The sequence below is a fragment of the Platalea leucorodia genome, assembly GCF_965183815.1.
Source record: "Platalea leucorodia genome assembly, chromosome: 4".
Classification (NCBI taxonomy): domain Eukaryota; kingdom Metazoa; phylum Chordata; class Aves; order Pelecaniformes; family Threskiornithidae; genus Platalea; species Platalea leucorodia.
Genome location: NC_138826.1, coordinates 114,418,136 through 114,444,962, shown reverse-complemented (window position 1 = coordinate 114,444,962; position 26,827 = coordinate 114,418,136). Strand labels below are relative to the sequence as shown.

At 40.2% G+C, this 26,827-nt stretch overlaps 1 protein-coding gene across 3 annotated transcripts in view; it reads right to left on the bottom strand.

Annotated features, from left to right (window-relative positions):
• The window catches only part of PTPN12 (protein tyrosine phosphatase non-receptor type 12), an 86,338-nt gene extending 60,458 nt beyond the window's left edge, over positions 1-25,880 (bottom strand). Inside the window, exon 1 of one of the 3 annotated variants that reach the window (XM_082310683.1) lies at positions 25,610-25,880. In XM_082310683.1, coding sequence (XP_082166809.1) covers positions 25,610-25,708 — 99 coding nt within the window. In that variant the 5' untranslated portion in view covers positions 25,709-25,880. The remainder of the gene's footprint in view (positions 1-25,609) is intronic. The other 2 variants (XM_082310682.1, XM_082310680.1) reach the window with 2 other exon arrangements.
• Between the last annotated feature and the right edge of the window lie 947 nt (positions 25,881-26,827).

Below are 26,827 nucleotides of genomic sequence, written 5' to 3'. Positions count from 1 at the left end.
TTGAATCTGCGTTCAGGTCAGAGTCAGAAACTTAAGGTCTTACCATAAGATGGCTATAAAGAACTTGCAAAAAGAATTGTCAGACTTAGTCCACTTTTCATTACATGCATATTTCCTTTGTAGCAGGAAACTACTGTAGCATCGCATAACAAGGGTACAAAGATGCGTAGCCCTTCCACCTTCAGCGGCTTCCTACAGAATAGGGTTTAGGCACATGTTGGGGACAACAGGAAAGGTTATGTATTGTAGCTGTTCTCGGAGATGCCATCTATACATGCAATCAATTCAGGCAAAACAAAACACGTATCTCACCCTAGACGATGACAGCCTTCAGAATCTCTGGGGGAATTCAGCAACACCACAATAACAGGTTGGTTGGAAGTATGCACAAACACCTTGAATCCAGAGTGTCTTACTATAAGGCATCCAAAATCAAGAGGAAGATTACTCAGTCCTGTTACGGTCCCAATGATTTGAGCCGCTCAGTAAGGCAGTAACCAGAAGTGGAACCACTGATATTCAGCAGAGATTTAGCCTTAAATTAAAAGATGTAGAGAACAGTTTAAGTGGCCACCTCATCTCTCATCTTCATCTGCAAAAGCAAGCAGAAGTAAACCTGCAACACCAACACTGCCATAGCAGAGCTCTGCTGAAAAGCTTTGCCAGGAGCAAGTATGAGACAGGTAGAATGAACCTTCCGCTCTGATGCTGGAAGTGGGCTTTGTTCCTTTGTTTTAAAACCAAAAACTGGTTATAGGTCCAGGTAAATTTCCTCTCAAGAGCCACCCTTTGACTCATGCAGGAGAGGTGACCACACTACAGTACACAATCTAGACAGACCAGCTCTGAAGTCAAAGGAATTTTGTCATCCTGGATGTGACGCTGACGCTGTCAGTGCAACATCTGAATTGAGCGAAGATTTCTACAGTGTGCCCTTCACCTGAAATAGAGATGAAAGTAAATACTTGTCCTACCTCGCTTACATCAGATTTAAAGTTTCTCAGGGATGTCAAAACCCAACAGCTATGATGCAATAAAAACGGATACCAAAGTAACAGCAGCCCCAGGACCAGCCCGTGGAAGCACAGAAGAAATTCTCTAAAGGCAAGATGAGACTTTTTGCACAAAGAACACCCCAAAGGTAAGAGTTTTTATTCCAGCTCAATCAGGCCGCTAAAAGGAATGTAAGCTATGCTTTTTTCAGGGCCACATGAGAGGGGCTGGGTCAGTCACTGCTGCTTATGACTCTACAGCTCTTCGGTTTCAGTGCTCGTGCCTTAACAGACGTAACATCTTAACCCGTCAAAAGCACCCTGTGACAAGCGTTCAAAGGAGGAGCTGTAGAGCCAATACAGGTTGGGTACAATTCATACAAATAAGCAGCATAAGATCTGAACAGGTATCAGCTAAGCCTCTGTCTCTTAAGAATATTTAGTTTGTTTAACCATGTCAATTCTCCCTGAGAAATTTCATAATCTATTACCACCAAAACTTTCTTCTCCCCACAGTCTTTACCATTCCCTTGCTTGTGGAATGAGGCATTAAGTTCCATGGAGAATATATTTTGCTTTTGTTTCCGCTCAGCACTAAAAAAAGAAAAAAAAAAAAACCCCAAAGTTCTTCTCCCTCTTCCTTCACAAGATGCAAAACTCTTCCTCTTTTCCCACGCCTTGGAACACATTTCCTTGAGGTCAGTGTTTGTTTTCAGCCCAATTCATACTAGGTGGAAAAAAAAGCACCGCAACTGAAACAGGAAACACTGAGCTTTCACTCCAACAGAAGTAAACTAGAATTTCCTACCTGCTGGTCCCCCATTACCAAAGCTGCCATAAATAAAGGCACAGGAGAGTAGTCTTAAAGCCTTTTAATAAATCTGCACCCCCCCAAAAAAAAGTCTGCTATAGCTGTTACGTCCTGCCTTCCAAAAAGGCATCATGGCTTTTTAACAGCTAGGTCTTGCCGATTTATTTGAAACAGAGATCCTGCCCTGTAAGACTTTCACCGAGAATGATTTTAAGCTGAAAAGCTGGAGCCCAACAAATGCTCTGGGTAAAAAACATAGCTGTTTGTACGGTCAAGAAACATTGCAACTGAGATCTGGTTTTCGGTCCAAATTACCTTAAAGAAACATCTCTAGAACTCAAAGGTGCTGTTCCTTTCAGTTACGTGACATCCGTTAGCACACAGTTGAATCGCTACGCGATGACATGCGTTCAGTGTTAAATATGCTAATGTTGGACAGGCAAGCAATTCCAATAAAAATACACCAGTTTTATCTTTCCCCAGACATCTAACTTTTTTTTTTCAGGAGCAGGCTTGACCCTTGTATAGAAATACAGTATCTGTAGAGAATTTCAGTAGTTTAGAACCCCCAGTATTCAGCAGGCAAGATTAGGATACTGCTAATATAGTTATGTTAGTTCATAATTGGCAAATAGAACACCCACAAGGTTTTAACAACTATTCCCCCTCCAAAAAACTACAATCTAAAACATTTCCAGACATAAACACAAAAAAGAAAACTTTTGACAAGCACTGAATCAGTGCTTCCATGCAGTAGTGTATACACAGGGAATATATAAGGGAATGTAAAGGGAAAGAGAAGTTATCAAATAGAAAATAGATTTCCACTAACTGGAGAAAACATGCTTACAACTATTTTCACCCCTTCTTTGAGGCTGAGTCTGGAAGCCAAGGAATGTGCTAGTTATAAAGAGGCCATTTATGATGAAGTTCAATAGCATTTTAAGAGCCAGAAAGAAGTAGCCTCATTAAAGATACAAACGTGTATTAAGATTTCAACTGTAATAACCCTAGCTAATAACCAGCAAAATATTTATGGATACGCAAAAGAATTTTGTGTCATAACTATTTGTATTTGTAGTATCCGTCAATTTTTCCCTAACAAATGTGTCCCTGTCCGTTCAAAAGCACACACCTTCCAACCAGATTATGTCAATTCTGGTTTCAAAAAGAGATAGAACAGAGAATGCAATGGCCAACAAAATTCTCATAATTCCAGCAGAAAGAGCTATAAAGCAACTACTCAAACAAAACCAAAGCAGCAATGGCTAGTACAGAAACAAAGTTATTCATAAGCATGATTTTAGATTATTCCACTCCATTAAAGTTTTTGTTTTAATGGCTGAACATTCAGGAATTAGAAGTAACACTGCTAAATGCCTGAACAATATAAACTCTACCATTTAGTTTGTTTCTGCTGAATTTAAAAACAAAATCCTTAAACCTTCTCCACACATGCTATATCATATGCAATTCTCTTCTACAAAAGTAATATAGGCATATACGCAGCATCTTCTACAACCTTGTAGTACTACCACTCACACAGAAAATGTTTCTTATTTTCCTCATATTTTGTTCAACAAGCTCCTTCAAAAAAAGGAAAAGGCTGTGGTTTTTCTCTAATATAACAATTTCAAATATATTGTTTGACATACATTTTTTCATGATGAGGGTGGTGAAACACTGGAACAGGTTGCCCAGAGAGGTGGTAGATGCCCCATCCCTGGAAACATTCAAGGCCAGGCTGGATGGGGCTCTGAGCAACCTGATCTGGTTGTAGATGTCCCTGCCAACTGCAGGGAGGATGGACTAGATGGCCTTTAAAGGTCCCTTCCATCCCAAAGCATTATACAGTTCTATGATTAACACTCGAAGTTCCATGGTAACCTTAATCACAAGTATTCTCAGGCCACGCAAACCCAAAAGTGACTAGCAAAAGAAATAGTTGTCTCTTCTGCAGCCCTATATCATAATTTTGTTAGAACACCCAGAGACAAGAATACTACAGTGAAGTTACTAAAAAGTAAATTAAAATACTGTTTTAATCAAATGGTTTGAAGTTTAACAGGAAAATTTTAATTCTGAAGACTTGTAAAAGTTCGCATCAAACCGAAGAGTCAAGTAACATGTATTGCGTATGTCCTCTTTTAAAACCAGCGTTGAGAACCTAAATCCCTGATATTTCTATAATAAAGCCTTTCTATACATTTTATTGCCTTTTGTACACCAAAGCTGCAAGTCAAACTTTAAATTAATTTCCAAACAGTTTGTTGGATGCCTTTATTACATTTATAATGTAATTACTTCTGAAATTCTTCTATTTTGAAGAGCAGAGAAATGTTTACCTCATATGAAGTATATACTCAATCATATAAAGGTTTCTAAAGTAGCCTCTCATTGATGTTTGTACCCTGCAGGCTATGTTTGTTACACAGCTAATTTGCAAAATACAGTCCTTCTACAGTGCCAAGTTTCAACAAATATAAATGTATTAAAGTCAACTGGTAAAATGAATCTGGTTCAGGCAAGTGCCTTGTCAATCAAGCTGCTGATAAATTTAAAATAACCCTCAACTGTCATCACTTTAAAAAGCTGAATATTTACAATCCAGAACACAGAAGTGGATAGTTTGTTTGGTAAACAGAGAACCCTCATTAAGTTTTTTCTATCTGAAATACAAACAACTTTATTCGATGCCCCTAGGTTCTAGATGATAGATTTACTTCCAGGTATTTCAGAAACGCACAGGAATACCTTCAGATCCAGCCTCAAGATCTTTATCTATAATTCTCATCTATGTGGAATAAATGACAAAGTAATAAGATTCCACTTCCTTTCTTGGGAAAGGAAGCTGTTCTAATCTGAGCTTCAAGAAAGTACTTGATATGGTGCCAATTCAAAAGAAGAGTATGTGAATTTTTACAAGAATTCAGGCAAGACAAGAGTCTCTTTAGACTGTTTCTAAAAGGAAAAAAATTGAAAAAAAAACATCATCTGACTGGAGAAATTTCACAAGTGGAGTTTCTCAGAAAACTTCCCAGGCCCATCAGGCATTTTCCTTCATGACTTCTCATGAAAAGCAGAGCACACTAACAGACGTTTGATGACAAAACTAGAAAACAATCAATAAGAGGGGAAGGTGGGAATATTACACAAAGCAAGCAGGCAGACTTTCAGGGTAAAAGAAATAAGACTAAACTTAAAAAATGCCAAATAAAGTTGTATACTAAAAGCTGACAGTGAAGGAGACACAAATGCAAATTAACTAAGTGACAACTAATAAGTGTTTGCAGTAGTCATCAAGGAAATAAAGACACCGGATATTTACTGATAAACTGGTTGTATTCAGTAGCAAGTCCCGCATGCTGGAATATTTCTAGAGATCAAACAATAAAAATTCTCAACAGCCAACAGGAGAAAACAGTTATTTTTCTTCGTTCTTCTTAATTAAAATAATGGGTCAACTGAGGCTGTCGTTTTTCTTTTTTGAGGGACTGTATGTTCTTACTTTTCTTCATGGTCTGATACTAATAAAACTGATTCAACCTGAAATTACTAAGTTTTCCTCTTATGACAAAGATTCATATTCTACGTCATCTATTGCTTGCATCGCATGAGTGCCCTTTAGCACAGAAAAAGTGTTAGTAGCCTTTACATTTTATTTTCTGGTATTTCATATAAAACATGAATTCAATTTTGTGTTAATGTTTTTAGTTGCAATAGTCTGGTTCTACTTGGGGATGCGTTCGCTATAACCAAAGAATGCTAGCACACAGTAAAATAATCTTAGCATCTTTCAGCAAAAAATTCCGTATTCTCTCTGGATAAGGAAGCAATATTTTCCTTTTTAAAGGCTGTCACCAAACATTTAAGTCTAACACCCTCATTCTAAGCACTGTCAGTCTACACTTTCTCTGACTCTTCCACTGTTAAATGAGGCCTGAAAGACTTCCTCTGATTTTAAGCCATAAGTTAAGTGCCTTGAAACTGTCTCTTGTTTTAACTTCATTTAGAAAGTTACTAGTTGGTCAACAAATCCAAAACCAGTACATTATTGTTTAACGAACACTAGTGCAGAATGACTTAAACCCTCAGAGATCAAAGAATAATCTGCAACAATGGCATTAACTGCTCACAGGCACAAGGATTTACTTGGTACACGTCAACTGTCTCTGATAGCAGAAGATGCCATGCTTAACTATTAAACTATAAAGTTTTATGCAATGTTTATTTTCTTTGATAAAGAAATCTGGATTTTATTAATTCAAATGAAATGGCTATTTTTGTCTTTAAAGCAATACTAATGTTTTGATGAACATTTTCTGAAAGTTTGATATGTAAGCACTGTTCTCTGCTTAGGAACATTCTAGAAAAACTGTGTTTTTGTTAAAATTTCCTGCTACTCGGTTCCCAGTTAAACTAACAGATGTCTGAGACAAGCTGCAAAGCAACACTACCACGTGTTATTAGGCTTCAAGTTTCATTGAAAGGACAGGCCCAGAACCAAAGGCGACTTAGAGGCACTATCTGTCTCAGAGGTGAGAAGCTGGAACATCTGCCTCTGCTTGCTTTGCTACACAGGTAAGTTATCTTCTTCACAGGCTGGGAGGACAACTGGGGAATGCAATATCTTAAATCATTTTATTACAAGTATCTGAGGCTCACATGCAGGCAACTTGACTGAGCAAAAACCAAAAACCCACTGCCAACAAAAAATAACCAGTTCGACTGCACAACCCTTAATCCTTAAACCCCATAAATTACACGAAACTGGCTAGGCTTTTTTCCCCCCCCCTTCTTCTTCCAAACAACCCTGAGGAGTTATTTGTAAATGAAAGCAAAATTTAGGTAAGAGTCCAGAAGAAAGACGGCCTTAAATCAGCAGTTTGCTTGCCCTGTGTCTGTGGAACCCATCCACTAGATGTCAGTGTCCTCTTGGGCAGAGGAAAACCTTCTTGGATCCCAACGAAAAGAAGGCAGCTGATATTCCTTGGTTACCAGGTCAACTGTAAAAGAGGAAATTCTTGTAAAACATCCCTGAGCATCACCTGGGCCACAACAGAAGCAGCCAGCAACAGTAACATTTGTGGATGCCAGACATAGCACATAAATACAGTCCTCAACACAAAGTTTAGCCAGTAAGGTAAGAGGCTAAAGGCCAAGAGCTGTTTCATGCAACATTACTGATTAAAAGTACAGCACATTGGTCAATAGATACTAAGGCACACTGAAAATGAGTGATAAAAAGGCTGCAAGGTAAAGGTATTTCTGTTTCCTATTTCCTAAAATACCCCAAAACACAAAACAACACTTTTGGACAAAAAAACCTACTAGACACAGCAAAGGGCTCTACTTCTACCAAAATTCAGTCAGGGCTAAAGGGGCTTAGGCTCAGAAGCAATAGAATAAATTATTATAGCACAGCGTGGAATCCTCTGTGATAGGCATGAAAACACCACACCCTAAATAAAGGACAGAGCAGAAGTCAAAGTTCAGGCACATTAAGTGCTTGTTGCAGGAAGAAATGGGTAGGTGTTCCTATTCACCTGCACAAAATCTAGATATTAAACTATAAATTTAGAATAGAATAGAATATTTCATTTGGAAGGGACCTACAATGATCACCAAGTCCAACTGCCTGACCAGGGGTGTCTAAATTTGAGTCTAAAAGGAGAATACGGATATAAAAGGAATGTTAAACTTGTCAGCAGGACCACACACTGGGAAACTAATGCCACTCCACAAATTATAGAGGACTGACGGGCAAGGTCATGCCAGAGGGGAAGCAACATCATGCATTACAAAAGCAGGCAGACAAACAAGAGGAAGGTGAGAAAAATCAAGCTAAGTTTCTATAACATATACAATCCTGGGTGCATTTAAATAAGGCCTATACTATCAAGGAAGCAATCACAGTAGTGGTAGCACACACAAGAAACCTGGTGGTTCTTGTGGAGGAGATTGGGAAGGCTATGAAGCTGAAAAATAAGAAACTAAGAATTTTGGACGGGGTACAAAGTACAGATGTCTTTCTTTTTAAAGATATCAGATCAATTTGCCAGAGAACTCTCTCACTCCATCCCCCAGCAAGAAAAAAACATGTTGAAGTAGATTTGAGCAAGCTCAGGACTTGGCTAAAGACAGCTCCAGAAAATCCACTTATAGTTACTGCATACTTATATCTGGTGTCCTTGCCAGACAGGAGAAGGCTAAAAAAAATTCACCACAACTTTTTCCTTTAGAAATAGGAACTTAAAAAAAAAAAGAAAATGAGGAAGTTGAACGAAAGGAAATTATACAGAGCTAAAAAAGTAAAACACTTGCAAGCAGCACAGGGCCTGTTTAAACAGGCCAGGTAGCAGTACCTGCCGCTACCCTGGCTGCCAATAGAGCAGTGGTGGGTCCTGGTGTCCTGCGATTGCCAGCCTGCTGCTCCCATGTACACAGTCTGGGGGCTTCTACTCAGGATCTGCCACTGAGAGAAACTGGGAGGATGGCCTTGTTTCATTTCTTACATTCCTTCTCTCAGTATCCACCAGTCAGAATCAAGTATTAGACTAGGCGTACATTTGCTTTGTCACATTACAGCATTTTTTATATTCTGAAGAAACCATATAGTATCATATGATCCTAAAATTTATCTACTCATCTTTCCCCCCAGTTAAGAAAATACCTATTGCTCCATGCACAGGAGATTCTTTTTTATCCTTTCCAGGCAGCATAATACAATCTCATTCATGTTATCGCTTTGTCCCAAACACCACAATTGTAGTTATGATCACTTTAACTGTTCATTGTTTTATAACCAAGTTATTTTTAAGGGACTGTCTGGCTTCTACCCAGCTCCTATTTGCCTGAGCAAGTCTCAGACAGTTTTACCCTTTTGCTTTTATGCTGTGAGCCCAAGGAAATCTCAAGAAGGCTGCCCTCGATATGGAAATAACTCTAGGTTTTTCTTCCCATGTGCATATATGTGCTACAAGAATACTGTGCTTGCTAGTCCATCTCTTTCCAAGGTAATTTTTTTGATAATTTTAATGAACAAGTGGTCCTTTAACAGCAACAAAGGCAATAAGGGGAGCATCCTGGCCAAATTCCAACTCTGGCAACATTTCCTGTGAGTCTTATTTACACCGTATCTTCATCCACCGTGCTGACATTATTGGTTGGTCAAATACAGGCGTACCCAGCACCAACATAACCGGTCTGTAGATTCACCTACTCATCTTTCTCCCCAGTTATGAATACACCTACTGTACTATGTGTGGCAGATTCTAATTTTAACATCACTAAAAAAAAAGTAGAATTAAAAATGTTTATAACATTTTGAGATCCTTTCCAGACAGCGTAAGATAATTTCATTCATATTATTCCTTTGTCCCAAACACCACAATTAGAATTATCAATTGAACTGTGTTCAACTAAGAAGCCCATCACCTCAGCATACAAGTAGCCTTTACAAAGCAGTACTTACTTTTATTAATTCTGATTTAATAATTATTTTGTATTTAATAATTATTATGTACTTAAATATTTAGATACCATCAAAACCCTGTAAGTTACAAATACTAATGGATTAGTGGGATTGATGGAAATCACAAGTTTCTTATTTTAAGAAATCAGCAAAAGTATGATAAAATAGCAAAAGTATATTCTAGGCCTTTCCATCTTTTAGGGAAAGGCAAGTAACCACTTTGGATCCAACCCTATGGCATACTTCAGATTTTATAAGTTTCCCTCTAGCTATAACCATAAGTGCATAAACTGCTATTCATCTGCTTCTTTCCATTGTATGTTACGAAAGCTAACAAATGGAATACAGGAAAGGACAGTTTCTGATGATCTACAGGATTATAAGATATGGATAGAGGGATTTCCTACTTCTGTATCTTTGGGGTTTTTTTAAGGTTGGTATGAGCCATGCTTCTTCATCAATGCAAGATTGTTCAACTTCTGGTAAAATGAACTATCACCAGGACAGAGTTTCATACTCACCCCTACAGACAAAGGTTAGCTGGACTGCTTTTACCATATTAGAGGCAATAGTTAACATAAACGACAACAGCTATTTATATACTCAGATTTTACATATCAATCACTTAACCATTGCACCAAGTTTAACAGTTTTCCACCTCTTATTCCTTTTATTCCAATTCTCTTTCTTTTAATCTTATTCTGTAAACCACTAATCTCCTTTATTGCCATTCCTTCCCCATATCAAAGCAAACACTGTCTTATAGCAACTTGCTCCTGACACTGGCTGTAGCCCACACTTGCCCATCTAGGACCAGGAAAGTTGCTCAATACTAAATGAAGCATTCATCTTTTCTCTGTTTACAGATACATTTTAAAAGATTCTGAGAAAATACTACAGTTGTGGTCAAATTCACATTCTAATTCTGGAAAACCGGACACCATTTCAGCAAAGCCCCAGAATTAACAAGGTGACTCAGTGGACACACCAGAAGAGATGCAGCGGGTGGATTAGCATCACAAAGCCCACTGCCTGCAGAGCCCCGAGTCAGGCCTTGTTTCACTGTAAAATATTGGTGACAGTTCCTGGCACAAGCAGAGCTTCTTCCACATTTTCACTGTCTCTTTCAACTCAGTATATTGCTCAACATACGTTACTCAGAGACAACGCAGCAGGCTGCTAACCTGCACACAAATAAGCTACAAATACCTTCCTGTTTTAGCTTACTAAAACGCAATGCAATCTCCACAAAGAAACTCCTGGTTTTGAATAGCTTCCTCCTAACTTTTACTCTTCACTGCTTCATTCTCCATCAAGATGTTTTTTTACCTCCCTCAAGAAAAATTACACTGTGTAACATTTTACTGAGTATTGAACTCACAGATCTAAAATTGGAGAATCAACACTTGATTACACTTTTAGATAATGGAAATTTAAGTTTGTGAAACCACTAGCCATGGCTTTTCAGAATGACAAAATAAGTAGACGAAATACAGCAAATGAGGAAAGTTGCATTACCAAAGTTACTTCCTCAGGTCTATCAAAGCCACTCTTGGGAAAGGCTAGATAAGAAAGAATGGACTCTACAGTTTTACAAAGTAAAATAGGAAATACTAAAAACAAGCAAAGTGTGGGTTTCTTTCTTATACAAGAAAAAAAAAAGAACAACTGGGAAAGTGAGGCTACATAGCACTGAACAATTTAAAAGGAACAGGTTGTACTGCTCCTTCCAGCCATGAAAACTACGTGACTTGCTTTTCAGTGTGGAAACAGACATGCGTTTAGTCAGAAAAAACCCCAAACTTCTAAATTCCTACAGATGTGGAAGACTGCCCATTGCAGCATTTGTAGCTAGGAAATAGGCTAGATATTGCATGCGGTTTGGATTGGGGAGAAACAATGACCCTTTCCAAATATCAGAACTCCCTGCACTTACTAAAAGGAGAACTATTTAAGCACACTATAAGTAGGACACAAACCAAGTTTCTCAATTTTGTTTACCCTTGATGGAAGTGGCAGCATTCCAAACAAAATCAATAGCTTTAAGATCTCAATTTATTTCCAACGCGTCAGTTAAGTTTAACCTCAACCCCAATGTCTGCTGCAGTTTGACTTTAAGGAACAGTAGCATTTTTCTAAAGCAATGCCCTCTTTAATCCTTGCATTGTGCCTTCCCTTAAAGGCTACCTTCTTCTCATTCCCAGTTGCTAGCATTGTGCATCAGTATTCCACTGGGTAACCAGAACAGCTATTAATGCTAATAAGCCCAGACAGGAATACACGTTTGTTCTAAAGAGACAGTAACTGCATGACAAGTAATAGGATGAGACATACAGGATTGCTAAGTCCTGGCTTTAAAATGCAAAATACAGAAATACATACTCTACAGCCAAAGTGAATTAATTCACAGGAGCAGTGAAGTATCACAATGTCTTATCAGGATGCAAGTGCTTCTTATAGACGCATTATGGTGAATAGTACATTATGTGAGAACACTCAAGTACACGCTACTTACTAGAAGATTGCATCATGACCCCAATGCAAGCTGCACTGCTATTCTCTCTGAATATTGACTGCATCCCTTGTAGCTGTCAGGACTCAACATTTAGGATCAACATTTAGGAAGATCTAGGATGAGAGGAAATGGCCTCAAGCTGCGCCAGGGGAAATTTAGGTTGGATATTAGGAAAAACTTCTTCACCAAAAGGGCAGTCAGGCACTGGAACAGGCTGCCCAGGGAGGTGGTTGAGTCTCCATCCCTGGAGGTATTTAAAAGACGGGTAGATGTGGTGCTTGAGGACATGGTTTAGTGGTGGACTTGGCAGTGCTAGATTAACGGTTGGACTCGATTTTAAGGGTCTTTTCCAACCTTAGCGATTCTATGATTCTATTTCATGATTTATTTCAAGATACTCGAATTAGGCTTTGGTCTCCAGGAATCTCTGTAATAACCGAGCTTAGACAATAGTTCAGTACTACAGTTCCTCTTCTGAGGAGGGGGATCCATAAGCACTATTTCCTGGTCCAGTACAAACCCTGGAATATTAATTCTGGTGAAATGAGCAAATCATAACATGAAAGTTCATAAGAAACAGTCTGCATGATGATTCTTACAAACACCATTTCCAAAGAGAATCAAAAAAGCCCAACTTTCAGACATGGAGAGAAAACAGCCTGTTACATTCAAAACAGCTTTGGAGAAACCCTTTCAATCCTTGCAGTTGCCCTTAACCAGGCTGGTTAAGCCTCATTGTCCTGCTTCCCAGGCTTCTTGCCCCATTGTCCAGAGCTAACACTCTTCCAAGATTTTTACTTATTAAAAAATGTTGATTATCAGAGCTAGGCAACATTTGCAAACTTAACTTTCTCTTTAAGAGGATAAGAAAGCCAATAAAATGTGGCTAAGCTATTCTGTTCTGAATTTAAAACCAGACTCAAGTAGACCAGCCAGTTCTACTCTGACTATTGAATTAAAACAAAACAAACAAAAAACCAACAAAAAATCCACCCATATACCTTACCTCTTATTATAACCCAACAATTGACCAATCAATGCTTGCACAGCTTAAAAAGGTACCAAACTACATTACAGACAAACCATTTGCCTTCAGTTCATTAAATCCATAACAACCTATATAAAGCTAATGCTGGTTCTGAAGAGCTTCCAGTCTAAAAGCAAAGTAAAGACAAAGTTGAAGAAAGATATTTAACTTATTCACACAGTTTTCCACTCATCATGCAATGGCCTCTGTCTTCCAAAACCAGTAACAGCTGATGGTTTAAAAAATAAAGAAATCATTCTAGCAGTACAGGGATAAAGTAGCACAAGCACAGGAGTAAAAGGGAGGGAAGAAAGATAAAGAAAAAAAACAACCATAAAGAGAGAGAAGCAAAATGAAAACAAAATATCTGAGATAGATCAGTTGATATGGTTGAATCAAAAAAAATACATGTTGCAATTTGCATAAGATCTGACAGAAGTACTATGCCCAGTGGAAAACTACACACTTTGCAAGGATGATTCAACTACTAGCTGACATAAATGCAGAATTCCTAAAGGGTATCCTGTTTATACAATGTCCAGAAGCTGGATCCAACAAGCTAAAGACAAATCAAAAGACAGCAGTATGAATGCAAAAGGAAGCCCACACGAGCAAGTTTTCTTCTATCTTTTCTTCTGCAAAAATCCTTCCTCCATGGCATTTGAGATACACTTAAAATTCACAATACAACTTGCATAAGCAAAGTTCCCCAACTTTCTTCTGAAGGTTCTCTCAAGCCCAGTTTATAAACGAAAAGGTTTTATATGCTTAACTTTCCACACAAGATGACAATCATATACTCATTAAGCTGACCTACCACAGAAAGGAGAGAAGGTTGTGATCTCTATCCAAACAAATCTTCGGTTCAAGCATATAAAATTGGTAAGCTACATTCCTACAAACAGAACATTTGATGTTCTCAGTTGTTGCCAGTCAACGCTAAATTCCAATACCATACTAGCAAGAATCTGTTAACGGGGAAAGGAAAAAAAAATCATACAAATCTTGTAAGTAAATATTGTCTGCTGTGTTATTATCACTTGTCTTGGAATAATTTGCAAGAAACACCTGAAAAATCTACACCATCAGTACATGACTCAGGAAACTCCTGACTTCAGGATCAAGATCTGGAGGTTTTAAAGTGTTAAATAATACGGTGACCCCATAAAATCTATAGGACATGGCACTTAAATGCAAGAATAGAAGGAACTCATTTTGCATTTATTTGCTTAAGCCAATTCCAGTGGCTCCCTGACATGCCATACAAGGTCCTTTACCTGACTAAAATCATGGTCATGTTTAGTTCAAAGGTACTGTCTCTCTAGAAAGAAATCAGTTCGCTACTTAACTATATCCCTGCACTGAATTCCCTTTTCACTTCATTGCTACTTTTCTCACTTCTAAACGCACCCTGGCCTGATGTACACTTAATATGGATGAAGATAACTTCCAGACATAAGAGCTGAAAATATCATCACTGAGGTTTTTATATCCACATACTTTCTTCATTGGATGATCATATTGCCTTACTTTACCAGACATGGAATACTTTTTTTTATGAATACAGGAAGGGAAGCCTATTATGTATGCTACAAGACTGTACAAAAGGATGCTGGCTTCATTTTCACACAATCACCAACTTAAACAGTGCTAGTGCTTTTTAAAATGGTGTGCCAGAAAGATACATTGCTATAGCTTTGCACCAAAAATGCTATAGTGTTTAATAATGTATAAATTACCAAATGTAAGCTCTCATTCTGGCTATTCCATATTAGAATTAGTTATGGGATTGGCTAGCATTTTAGCAGTAAGTATTATTTTCCTTTAGGAAATCACAGTTTATACATGGATTTATGGCAACAGCTTGCTGACTTTAGGATACACACATTTTTTCAGTGCTATTGGTCTCTCAATTTAAATCGTTTATTAATAGCTTATAGATTTCTGTAATGTGTAAGAAATACAACTAGGCTCCTCTCTGCCACAGTTGTATGTATTCAAGTTTCTACCTGTTCTTTTCAGAACAAGAAAAATAGGAAGTTGACATCCTAAACAGTTTGCAGGCTGCATTTCCACTGTAACAAAAAAAAAACAAAGAAAAGAAATTAAAGCTCAAATTTAATCATCTTAATCAAAATATTAAGAAAATATCTGGCACCAGTTTAAGAAGCAACTGGAACAATGTTACTACATAATATCAGGGCAATTCCCATAGCAGTTCTATGGAATAGCCTTTGGAAAAGTTCTTCTGTTTATAAGGAAAACATAAAAGGTTGAGATTGATTTGTGAGTGACTATATGGCTTAACATCCAGCTTAATGACAACTTACTTCAGAACATTCAGTTTGAAAAACAGGCTCGTGTCCAAAGCTTTAAGTGCAAAGCTCCCATGTTCCAGTCTTATAGCAAAAAGCCGTTAAAGGAAACAACGTAAGTTACATTTCTCCCTTCTGAGCCTACTCTTCGTGAAGTAGAAGTAACAGAAAAATAAAGTATCTATAAAACAACTCATTTCTTTACCAAAATAAATTCCAGTGAGTGCCTGAAATACTTTTCAAGATCCTTCTACCTGCCTAAAATCATAGTCATTTTTCTCCATTAACATTTACATATAGTTCCCTATATGTTCATTAACATTTACAAATGGTTATGTTTATGCAACCTCACAGGAAACAAGTTACAACTAGTTTTACATTTTAATTTGGTCATAATAAAAATGAGCGTGGCTTTGTGTAACCACCTGTACTACTAAAAATGGAAGTCTTAGAAGAAACTGTCAAATACTTAGAGCTATCTGGGGAGACTCACAATATCTAAGAGATTATTTCCTTCCTTTAGCAGGTTGTGCAATAGGGGTGCTGCCCTCTAGGCAATTTATAATTAATTCATTTCTGTGGGAATTCTCAGGTTTTAGAAGCAGTTAAACTAACCTACATATGCCCTTCCCTCCAGAATAGTGTTTCATTTTCCAGCTTTATTTTGAGCTAAATGATTCCCTTGAGTACTCCTACTGGACAACTGTATTCATTTCAATTAACAATTACCTATTTGCTAAAATTATCAGAATATACATGAGGGAGAGTTGTAATCCTGCTTCCTATGCAGGAGGGCAAAGATTCAAGTAGAAAATAAAGGAAAATTTAAGACTTCTTTTCTACATGCGGAAAAGCGGTAAAAAAAGCTATGCACTGCAAAAATGCAGGACATAATACATTTACCACTGAGGCACCACCGTGATCAATTTTACTCACTCACAGAGCAGCTAGTCATCAACTTACAAACCCAACCTATCCACAGTCTAAGTGCAGTGCACTATTGGTAGCACTTGTTTTTCGTTGTTTGTTCTGCTTTTTATGTCAATTAATTTCTCAGTTTTGTGCAGTAAGACCACGCAAATACTGGACAATTAACCCAATAAGAAAAATCTGTAAGTAGGAAGCTATACCCAAGCACCATATATGCTCCCAGAACACTGAGTGCCTTGAGGAAAAAAAGGCACTGTTCCACCACAGGGTTATGCATTAGAGAGTCAAATACAGTCAAATAAGAAGTGAAACATCTAGGACAGAGTGGAACACCACTCCGGCTTCTTAAGAGCTGTGCAGTTCCCACAGCAATCAGTCATTTCAACATGATGCATAATCTACACTGGCAAGTTCCTTGAACACCTGAAGACAGGAAGCCCATATAGCATCCTTTGAATTAGGAACCCAGTTGTTCAAAGATAGCTGTCCTCCAAGAACTATCAGAGGAGTAATGCCATACTAGCATAAATGAAAGACAACATCTATTAAAAAAAAAACCCTACGGAAAACAATATGAAAATTCTGGAACAACAGCCCACTGAAACTCTCAAGTGTGGTGAGTAGCTGGCTACCGGTCTCTGAAGTCCAGCCAAAACTTGCATGAACTAGAACCTTGTCTAAGCAGCTGCAGCTGCAGACATCCAGCTCAGCACAAGAAATGGATTTCTTGTCCATGATACTGACCCTACAGCAGATATGAAAGGTAGCAACAACAGCAGAGGTGCTAACTGCCCAGCCTCAATAAAAGCAGGAAAATGAGACCATGCCACTCATGTACCACATTCTTTTCAGCCTCCCATTGATTGTCCTTTATTAGCTGTCCAGAAGAAAAAGTCTTGGCCCCTTGTTCCCACTGTAGCCCTGCTGCACAGCTGAAAGATGGTCATCTACCTCTCCAAAACCAAAGTAAGAACTGCTCTCATTCTCATGATCCACGTAAGAGCTGTTCTTCCTGTGATCACAGAGTACAAAACATCTGTGTGTTTTCAGATGAAAAACAAAACGCAGATGTCATCCACATGAGGCAGTAAGAATGACAAGACAGCAAGACAGACTAACACAGCAAGATGCAAAGTTGTTCAAGAGGACACCGCTGTACTCTGACCTTAGAAAAACAAACAAAACCAGCTACAACTTACAAGACTACATCAGAAGGAAGTTAATGTAAAAAAGTTTGTTTAAAATTGACAAGTTCAGTATTATATCTAAATAAGAGATTAAAGTAGTGCATATGTTCTTTAAAACAATATGGTTTTAACTAAGTTAACTTCCCCTTAGAGACCGATGCTTTCCAACCCATGACTTTAGACACCAGAACTCATAGCTAAGATCATACACTTAAAACTAATATAATTCAATAATGTTTAAGACTCAAGGCCTGCTCTCCAACATGTAAAAAAATAAGAGTATAGCCCTTCCTCCAAAGAGAAACGAGCCTTAAATTATATGGATACACTTATGAACACTTAACAACTGTGTTAGGATTTCTCCATATCATAGCAAATTAAAAATTGAACAAGCCAACCTATCCATACAGCACTTAAAACTTTCAGTCTACTAATGTAGTTGCCCTTGGCACATTCATAACACTAGGCAATTCAATTCTTTTTACTAGACTAAGGGAGCTCAGAAGTAAAATAAATTCAAGAAATGAACTGTCAGAAGCATCATGGTAGGATTTCCTTCAAAACTACTAATGCTTCCTTCTAGAAATCTGAATGAATGAAACGTGTCTTGATTTGCTTTTGTTCCTAATGACACATCTAGCCCGCAAGGTAACATCATTCATAGCTTCAGTCCTCTTATAATAGCTTTCCCCCATTGAAGTAACTGGCTACAGCATTTTACAGCTGATAATTCAATTCTTCTAGGCTTTTCTTTCAAAAGACCCTTCCATTAGAGCAATATTGCCTTTAAGTCTTCCCACAAATTGATTACCACCAATAAAACTACCTTTTAAAGAAATTAAAAGTATCAGTTTGTAGGAGGATAGATAGGAGGAAAAATTAGGTCAATCAAACTAGGTCATCCATTTATACCGCTATTTATCTGGTACCTTTTGGGAAACTTATTTCTCTACTTCATCTTTTTAGCTGTGTCAGATTTTTTTCATTCTAAAGCTGATGGCAAAAGGGTAGCTAGAACAAGGCCCTCAGAGATACGAGCTGTAACTTTCCTATGCAAACCTTGCAGTGACTGAAACATCCTGACATCAGTATTCAAAGATACTTTAAAACAACAGCTCCCAACCCAGAATGATGGTCCTAAAGTCTGATGGACTCCATCATGCTCTTCCCCTCACCTTGCTGTTGCACTCTCAGCTTACCTAGTAAAGCTACTAGCTTTGTACTTGTACTGTCTCAGCGGCATTGGGCCTGAACACAATTTTGTTTCTCGAAGATGTAGAGGGACTCGCGACAGTACTCTAACAATAGGGACGCTCTCTGGGGGGCTCCCGGTTCTGGATCAGAAACTCAACAGCTGTGCTCTCCTTCCATGAACACATTCTGACTGGTCAAATTTGAACAAATAATTAATGAGTTAAGATTATATTGGCAAGTTTTTTTGCCACATGAAGCAGGAAAACAAAAGGCTTAATCTCTCCGTGACATTCACATGCTAGTTAACAGAAACAGAAATGCATATCCATGCTTCATTTAGGGCAAGTATACACAGCTGAGTTATCCGAGCCTGCACTGGCATAACGGTAGCAACTGCGGAGTACAACAGCCCAAGGAAAACACCAGGATGCAAATACCAGGATGCAAGCACGGTACTTCCTAACAGCACAAAGAGCTTCTGCTCTACCCAATTAACTTATGCTTTACTCAATTCCCTGCCCAACCTTTAACACTGATGCCTCTCACTAAATGAAAGCTGTTTTATAAGACCAAGAAGAAAAACGTCATCTAGCTTCTGATTTCAGTTCTACAAATGTGTACTCAAGGTACTACTATAGTTTCACCTTTTCCCAGCACTAACTAGTACATTACTATTTTCCCTATGTCAAAATGTCCTATGTACTAAGCATATTGCAGTACAACTGTAGCAGTACACAACACAAAATCAACGAATCTTAAATAGTAACGGTGAAGAAAATCAAACGGGATTTCCATTTATTACAAACTAATGGCTTTAAGATTAATTTAAAAGCCTCAGACTTCTGTTGCACTATTAGCAAATGTATACACATTAGATAAGCAGATATTCAGATTAACCTTTTCCTGCTTGCAGAGCTGATAACTTCTATTTAGCTACAACAACATCAAGGAAAAATACCCTGAACCTATTGTAGTTTTAAGGTAAATTGTGTACACTCCAAACCAAGAAATTCTTGCTACAGCAATCAGTCACACATATAGTAGGGTAGTATACAGTCATACATCCAGATCTATACATAGGTATATACATATATCTCTACTTGTACATAGATCTACAGAACTATAGATTAGGGTCTAGGGTTGATGAACTATGGTCACATGAGACATATCTATATATATGTATCTATGTGTATATATGTATAACCACATACAGCAAAAGCTACTGTAGGATTGAGATCAGAATAAAAGCAAAGTATGTATTTGATACGCTATTTAAATTATTAGGGATGCATGTAGGATGTCATGAGGGACAAGGCCAAGATTACAGTTTGCTCCTCCTGAACAATTCTATAATATGCAGCAAAATCAGTACACAACCCTTTACTCCATAAGAACAGTAGACTTACACATTGCTGTCTTTAGAGACTGAGCAAACAGAACTTACTACCACACAAGCTATTTGACACAACCCAGAGCATTACCTAACTGACGTGTTTTAGTTTTATTTACCTGAAAGAACTACTGCAATTTCAGGCAGAGTTTGCAAGTTCTTACACCCCAGGGTCACTACAGCAGCTTTGTGGTTGTATTCAACAGCCCCTATGAAAATTCAGAATGGCATCTTTGAAACAACAGGAACAGCCCTCATTTCCTCAGAAGGGGACAAAAAAGCTGAATATTTAAACTGAATGGTTGTTCACAGAAAGTTGTATTTCTGTATAACATTTAAAGAACAGTATTTCACAAAATTTCAGAAGCCTCTGAAGTTAAGGGTTACTGAAATTACTGTTCAATCATATTGCTCCAGCCTGACATAGTCTATGTAAATGAAGCTTTATGAATGGCCTGGATGACTATCACTGCTCACAATGAAGTAATCTGTTGGGGGGTGGGGGTCCCCAATCAAATTAACGGCATCTAGCTGAAATACAGTTAATGGAAATAAAGCTTCAAAAATACATTAACACTCAAAGGAAAGCATAATGTGGAAGATGAGTAGTAACAGACCCATTTTTTACTCTGAAATCATAAAAAGGCTCAAAGCATATCTAAAGTGACAGCTGTCTATGACCTACTAACACATCTGTAAGAGCAGAGTTTCTTATAACAGATCAGCTGTACAACATACTTATGGGTCATTTTCTCCACGGCAATCACTCTTGCTATCACACTTAAGGAAGTGCTCAGAACTGTTGATGTTCATTCAAAAGCCCCCAATTTACAAGAATTCCATGCAAACCTATATTTATACCAATTAAATCTTTTTTTTTTTGACGTTTCAAGAAACAGTTTACCACCTAGTTGACTCTACCAAAGCATTTTTCCTAGTTTAGCCTCAACAGATAAGAACTACTATTCTTGAAAAGACAGTGTGTATTTTATAACATATGATAAAGCATAAGTTGAGAGTTCATGTTTCAAACTATGTGCTACAAGCATGAAACTCATTAAGTAAATAAATACTAGAAAACATCATTTCCAAAAATGTCTATATTTTTTAATTTTAAAAATAATAATGCAGAGAGATATAATACTCTTACCTTGCTTCACTAAGTTTCCAGATTATATGCTTGCCTTATAACATTGAAAAATATCTTCACAGATACTCAAGAGCTGCATTAACGGTATTTGAATCAGAAAGGTTTACACAAATGCACATTAATACACAGATGAGCTTTTAAGAAAGGTGTTTCCCAAGCGCTATGGCTATGGTTCAATATACCATTTGTGATATCTTTAACGCTCTTTCAGAATGTACAGGAATTAGAACAAAATAAATGTCACAACTGCCATCAGTACATGGACTTTCACTATGTATTTTAGTAGTCTTGATCAGCGATTTAGAATAGTCTAGATTGCCAATTCATTTTTAGTAATCTTAGGCATTTTAGAAAAGATGCACTTTCCCAGGGAAAAAAAAAAAAAAAAAAAAAAAAAAAAGGAAAAAGGAAGGCAAGTTTTATAACATCTGGCATAGCTCTGCATATGATCAGCTTAGCTTTTATCCTTAGAAGTCAAGCACATTCCACCTCCCCTTTTTTTTAAACAGGATTTTCACAGAACAATGAGGTACAAGTGCTTAAAAAATAAAAATTTCAAAAATAAAACCATCAAGAGGTTAAAACCATAGGAGCTACCATTTTACCTGTTTCAAATCTATGACCCATTCAAGCCCCCTTTCATACTTTAGAAAATAGCACAGAGTTCTTTACTGTCTCCAAAGGGTTTCAGCTTAGACGGATTGAACAGAACACAGATACACAATATTCAGCTGTTTGAGCTAGTTACCAATGTCATCTTGAATGAAAGGTATAAAAAGATCTGAGATCAGATGTAGGTACCTAGTAACTCCTTGCAAAGTTGTTAAAAATCAGTATTATTTAGACTGATGATCTAAGACGGGATCATTTGACACCACTACCTTCAAACAACAGCTGAGGGTCCCCTACACAGCACCCATTGCTAAAACCACAAACACTTTCAGCCGTTCTGTGTTCCATGACAACAAATTAGCCAGAGATATAACCCAAAAGATTAAGCAAGACCGTCATATACCACAGAACATTTGAAACATTACATCTGATTTTTAAGGTAAAGCTTTATACCATTCATATTTCACAGTTCTCCTATAACAACGGCAATCTACATCAGACAAACAACAGAAACATGAATATCAGAACGCTTTTGTCAAGATTATTGCATAAGAAAACAAAAATATGTTAGTTGCAGATAAATTAAAATTGGCAAAAAATATTTTTTCAGGTCTTTCTAAAATCTAGAATCTAGAAAAACTGTTTTCTTTACCTCCATATGGAGCTTTGACTTCCACCCCTTGTTTAATGCAAGACGCACACTCATTATGGAAAAGGAGAATCTAGACCAGGCTGGTTGTATTCATGCAACATGAAACACCAAGAGGAAGCAATCTATACTTACTTCCTTTTGCCCAAATAGCAACGTCAGCAGAAAACAAGGAAAAAGTATACTCTTTGATGTATCGTAACCGTACTAGTAAAATCCTCACCTACATTATTTTAGGAAAAAGGCCACTTACCCCTATATCCACAGATACATGCTTATCGGCAAAGCAAACAGGCAAGCATACACTGTTTTCAAACTATCCATTTCATTTAAACCTAATTGTGCACACCCATAGTACTGAAGTGATCTACTAGTAAGTCCTGCTTACTTTCTAGTGCAAAGTAATTAAAATTAAATACATTTGATTTCCAGTAACAAACTTGCTACTGGGGCCCAGATGATACAATTTATCTTGTAAGTAGCGGCAGGGGGGCAGAGGGAATCAACTTTCCACCTTCCAAGTGGAACATGTTTTCAGGCATGTCAATAGCATTATTAAACAGCAGTCTCAGTCATCTACACTACGGAATTTCAGTAACATTCAGCCAGACTAATCAGTCTACCTGCACATAACTTTAGCTTCTCGACCCTCTCTTCCAGCGCTCCCTGGCATCTGCCTATCAAGTACTTTTAGTTCATTCACTCAGGCCTAAATATAATTCTGTAAGCCTATTACTCAACATATTCAAAAGCAATAAAGATGTGAAAATAAAGAATTGTTTTCAATTGCTTTCACCCACTATTCCGTTCCTATTTTTAGATTCCATTTTGACTGGGAAATGAAGTGATGAGTAACAGCAATTCCTATTCCACGAATTTGCCACTGCTTAACAGCAACAGTACATCCTGCACTTAAATGAGAAAATACAACTTCCTCCCCTCCAAAGAAAAAATCTCTACTAAATCTTAAAGAAAACAGAATACTGAAGCTTTTTACCCCCTTCACCTCTCTTTTCTTCTCCCTTTTCAATCATTTTAAAAAGCATCTAAGCATGGCTCTTAAAAAAAAAACAACAAAAAAACCAAAAAAAAACCACACCAAAAAACACCAAAACACACACCCAAAAAACCAACAAAATACCCCAACATGTTCATAGTGGAAAAAGTAAATAAATCAGTAATTATGATTCGTGTCGCCATACTAATCTGTATCTGCTTTAGTACATGAAGGTGAATATTGAGACTAATGTGAATATTAAGGCCAAAGATCAGCATCCTAGTTTCCTGGTTTTCCTGTCATTTATTATGCAAAAATCAAATATGAAAGTTTGAAATAGAAAGCGTTAAGAGGACAAAACAAATTTTGAATGCAATTCCTTCCAAAGCATTTAACACTGTTTCAGGTAATACATCTTTCTCCTGAAATGCCTTGCCAACTAGCTCCTACGAGCCTATTTTCCCATTTTTTAGCAGCATTCTCGTTCCTTGCTGCTCTGTGAAAGTGATGGGAAAGCTTACTGACTATACAGTTGAAAGCTATAGAAACAACATGGTGTCAAATAGAGAAATTGAAACAAAAGCTGTTTTTCCATACAGGGGTGCTACTACTTAGAAGAAAGGATGACAAAACTATTGTATATCATTCAACTATAACAAAGCTAAAACATTAGGCTATTTATCAGATATGAAATGGTAGAACTGGGTTAGGAGATCTAGTACAAAGTATTTAACATAAAGGCTATTAAACAAATCCCGCATTTTCCACTAGTCTAGGCCACCCTTTCTGTAAAGCACATGTAGTTTACGTGAACAAGACGGACTCATTAGTACAAGACAAGATGTCAGTTTGTGTTTAATAGCAATTATATTACTAAAACTGTCACTTAATGAAACAGCTCTGTCACAGTATTTAACCTTTAAATTGTCATGTGAAGATGCTCTATTCAGCAAAACAGATTTAGAAGTGTCCTATCGCTCCAATGCCGCTCTTCATCTTACATATTTCTCTCTTCCTTTCCCACACGCTCAGATGTTTCGGCAGCATACTTTCAGTATTTGCAAAATCCTGCCCAAAGAGCGTGGCCGATTTCCCACGGGCTCCCACCCCACCCTGGATGAACTCGTTACTTCCCAAAGTCCACTCCACTTCCTCTTCCACCCCTGGACCTGCCAGCGCTCCCAACGCCCCAACGCCCCTCCGCCTTGCGCAACATCCGTGGCCTCCTCCCCACATTTCAGACAATCCCTGATGCCACACTTACATTGAGATTTTTTTTGTGTGTGTGTGTTGTTCCCAGACCACTAGCAAAGACTGACAGCTTAAAGGGCTAGCGATGTGGTTTTAATCCCAAATAGCACCAGATAATAAAACAAGCTACAAAGATACGTGTATACGGAGGGCACTAACCCGCTCATCTTCAGCTCTTCTGTGGTAAACTGCATTTTCATATTAAGCGTTTAAACAATATTGAAAAGTGCCAGCGACATCTGCCCAGTCAAAAATATTGTTCACAGCTCAGACCATCTATTCAAAAGATAAATCCCCTCAAACATTTTAACAGCCCGATTAAACAGCTAAAATAAACCAGGAAAAGAGCTAATTCTCCAATAAATTCTTCCCCCGAGCACACGCGTTAAGCAAAGGCTGACGGTGAACTGATCTGGAAGGAAGAAAGGACGAGGGAGGGCTGCGATGGGGGATGGGGAGCCACGGGAGATGTTCGGGAAGGGAAGATGAATATTCCTCCAAGGACTATTCAATACATTTAACACATCTCCTCGGAAAGAAGAGAGCTCTCAAGCAGGCGGCTACAGGGGCAGATAAAGGGGGAGAGGAGGGAGGGAGCGCCCGATTATCCCCAGATGACATTATACAGGGCAGCCCCGCGGGAAAAGGGGCTGCAAGGGAGAGGAAGCGCCAGCAGCCCTCCCCGAGCCGCCTCTGCCCCTTTATCTGCTCGGGGAAGGAAGGGGGGGAGGCGGGGGGAAGGCTCCCGTTTAATTTTGCAACAGCCGATCACCCACCGCCGCGGCGGGAGGAGCGGAGGGCCGGGGCCGGGGGCCGCGGTGACAAACCCTCCCGGGGGGTGGGGGCAGGACGACGGGCAAATGAAGGCGGCCGCCTCCCCTCCAAAAGTGGTGGGGGGCACGGGGGGGGGGGGCCGGCCGAGCTCCGGGGCTACACAATAGCAGGTCGCTCGCAGGGAAGCGGCGCTGCCCCCGACGCTCCCTTGCTGGCAGGGGGGTGGGGAAGGGGCTGCGGGGACAGGCCGGCACCCCGGCCCCCGCGGCGAGACCACCCCCCCGGCCCCGCGGGGAGGCAGGAGCCCTGCCCGCCCCCCCCGCCGCGCCGCCGCCCCTCACCATGAAGTCGCTGGCGAAGTTGTCCTCCCCATTGTGGTCCGTGTCCTTCATGGCCTGGACTCGCTTAATGAATTTCCTCAGGATCTCCTCCTGGCTCATCCTGCCCCGCCGGCCGCCCTGCGGAGCGGGAGCCCCGGCCGCCCGCCCGCTCTCCGCCTCGAGCCCCCTCCGCCGCACGCACCCGTCACCCGTCTGCCTTCCCTGCCTCGCCTCTGCTCTCCCACCCCCCGGGCCTGCCCCGCGGCCTGCTGGCGCGGCGCGGCTCCCCACCCCGCTCACGGCCGCTCGGCCGCCCGCTCCATCCTCCCCTCCCTCCGCCCGACCCTCCCTGGACGCCGCCGCCGACACAGGGACACGACGAAGTCCCCACCTCCTCCCCCCGCGCAGGCGCGGCTCCCGCTCCTCCGGCGCTTCCTACGCCCGCCCCGCCTCGGGAGCCGGCCCGCCCCCGCCTCGCGCCCATTGGCTCCTCCTGACGGCCGCCTCGTCCTACTGGTGACCGCGCACGCTAATCACCGGCTGGCCCAGCCTCGAGGGAGAGCTTCGTTGCGCTCCCTGCCTCGCCCCGCTCTGCCGGCTCCTCCCGTTTCCCACGGATGGGACCTTCCGAAGGCCGCCGAAGGGAGCTCTGGAAGGGACCACTTGGAAGGCGGGGGGGGGGGGGCGGGGAGGCCGAGCGGAGCGAAGTGCGGTTTCCTCTGGCTGGAGTACAATAGGGCGGCGGTGGTGCCCGCAGCCGCGGGGCCGGGAGGCACGGTCGGTGCTGGGGCATGCCGGGACGCGTAGTCGCGGTAGCGCTGCGTCCCCCGCGCTCGGCGGCCCGCAGCGGGGCTGGGGATTGTCACCTCCTCAGGAAGCGTCCCGCTGAAACGCCCGAAGGAAAAGGGCTTCCCGAAGCCGCGGAAAGTGCCCGGGGGGTCCCTGCGGTGGCGGTGACCGAGGCGGGGCGAAGGGCTCCCCGCGGGACAGGGCCGCGGGCGGCGCCGCTGTGGTAAACACCGGGCGGTGGGAAGATGGCGGGCCGGGCCGGCGGGCGGGCCGGGGCAGGTGCCGGGCCGGGCGCGGACTCCTCTCCGGGGACTGCTCCCGCCTGTGTGTGTGTACATAGGTGTATAGTTAATAAAAACGTCCGCACGCGAAGGGGGAGGGCGGAGGTGCTGCCCGTCGGGGTGCGTCAGGGGCTTGGGGCGGGCTTCGGTGGCGTCCGCGGCGCCGCCG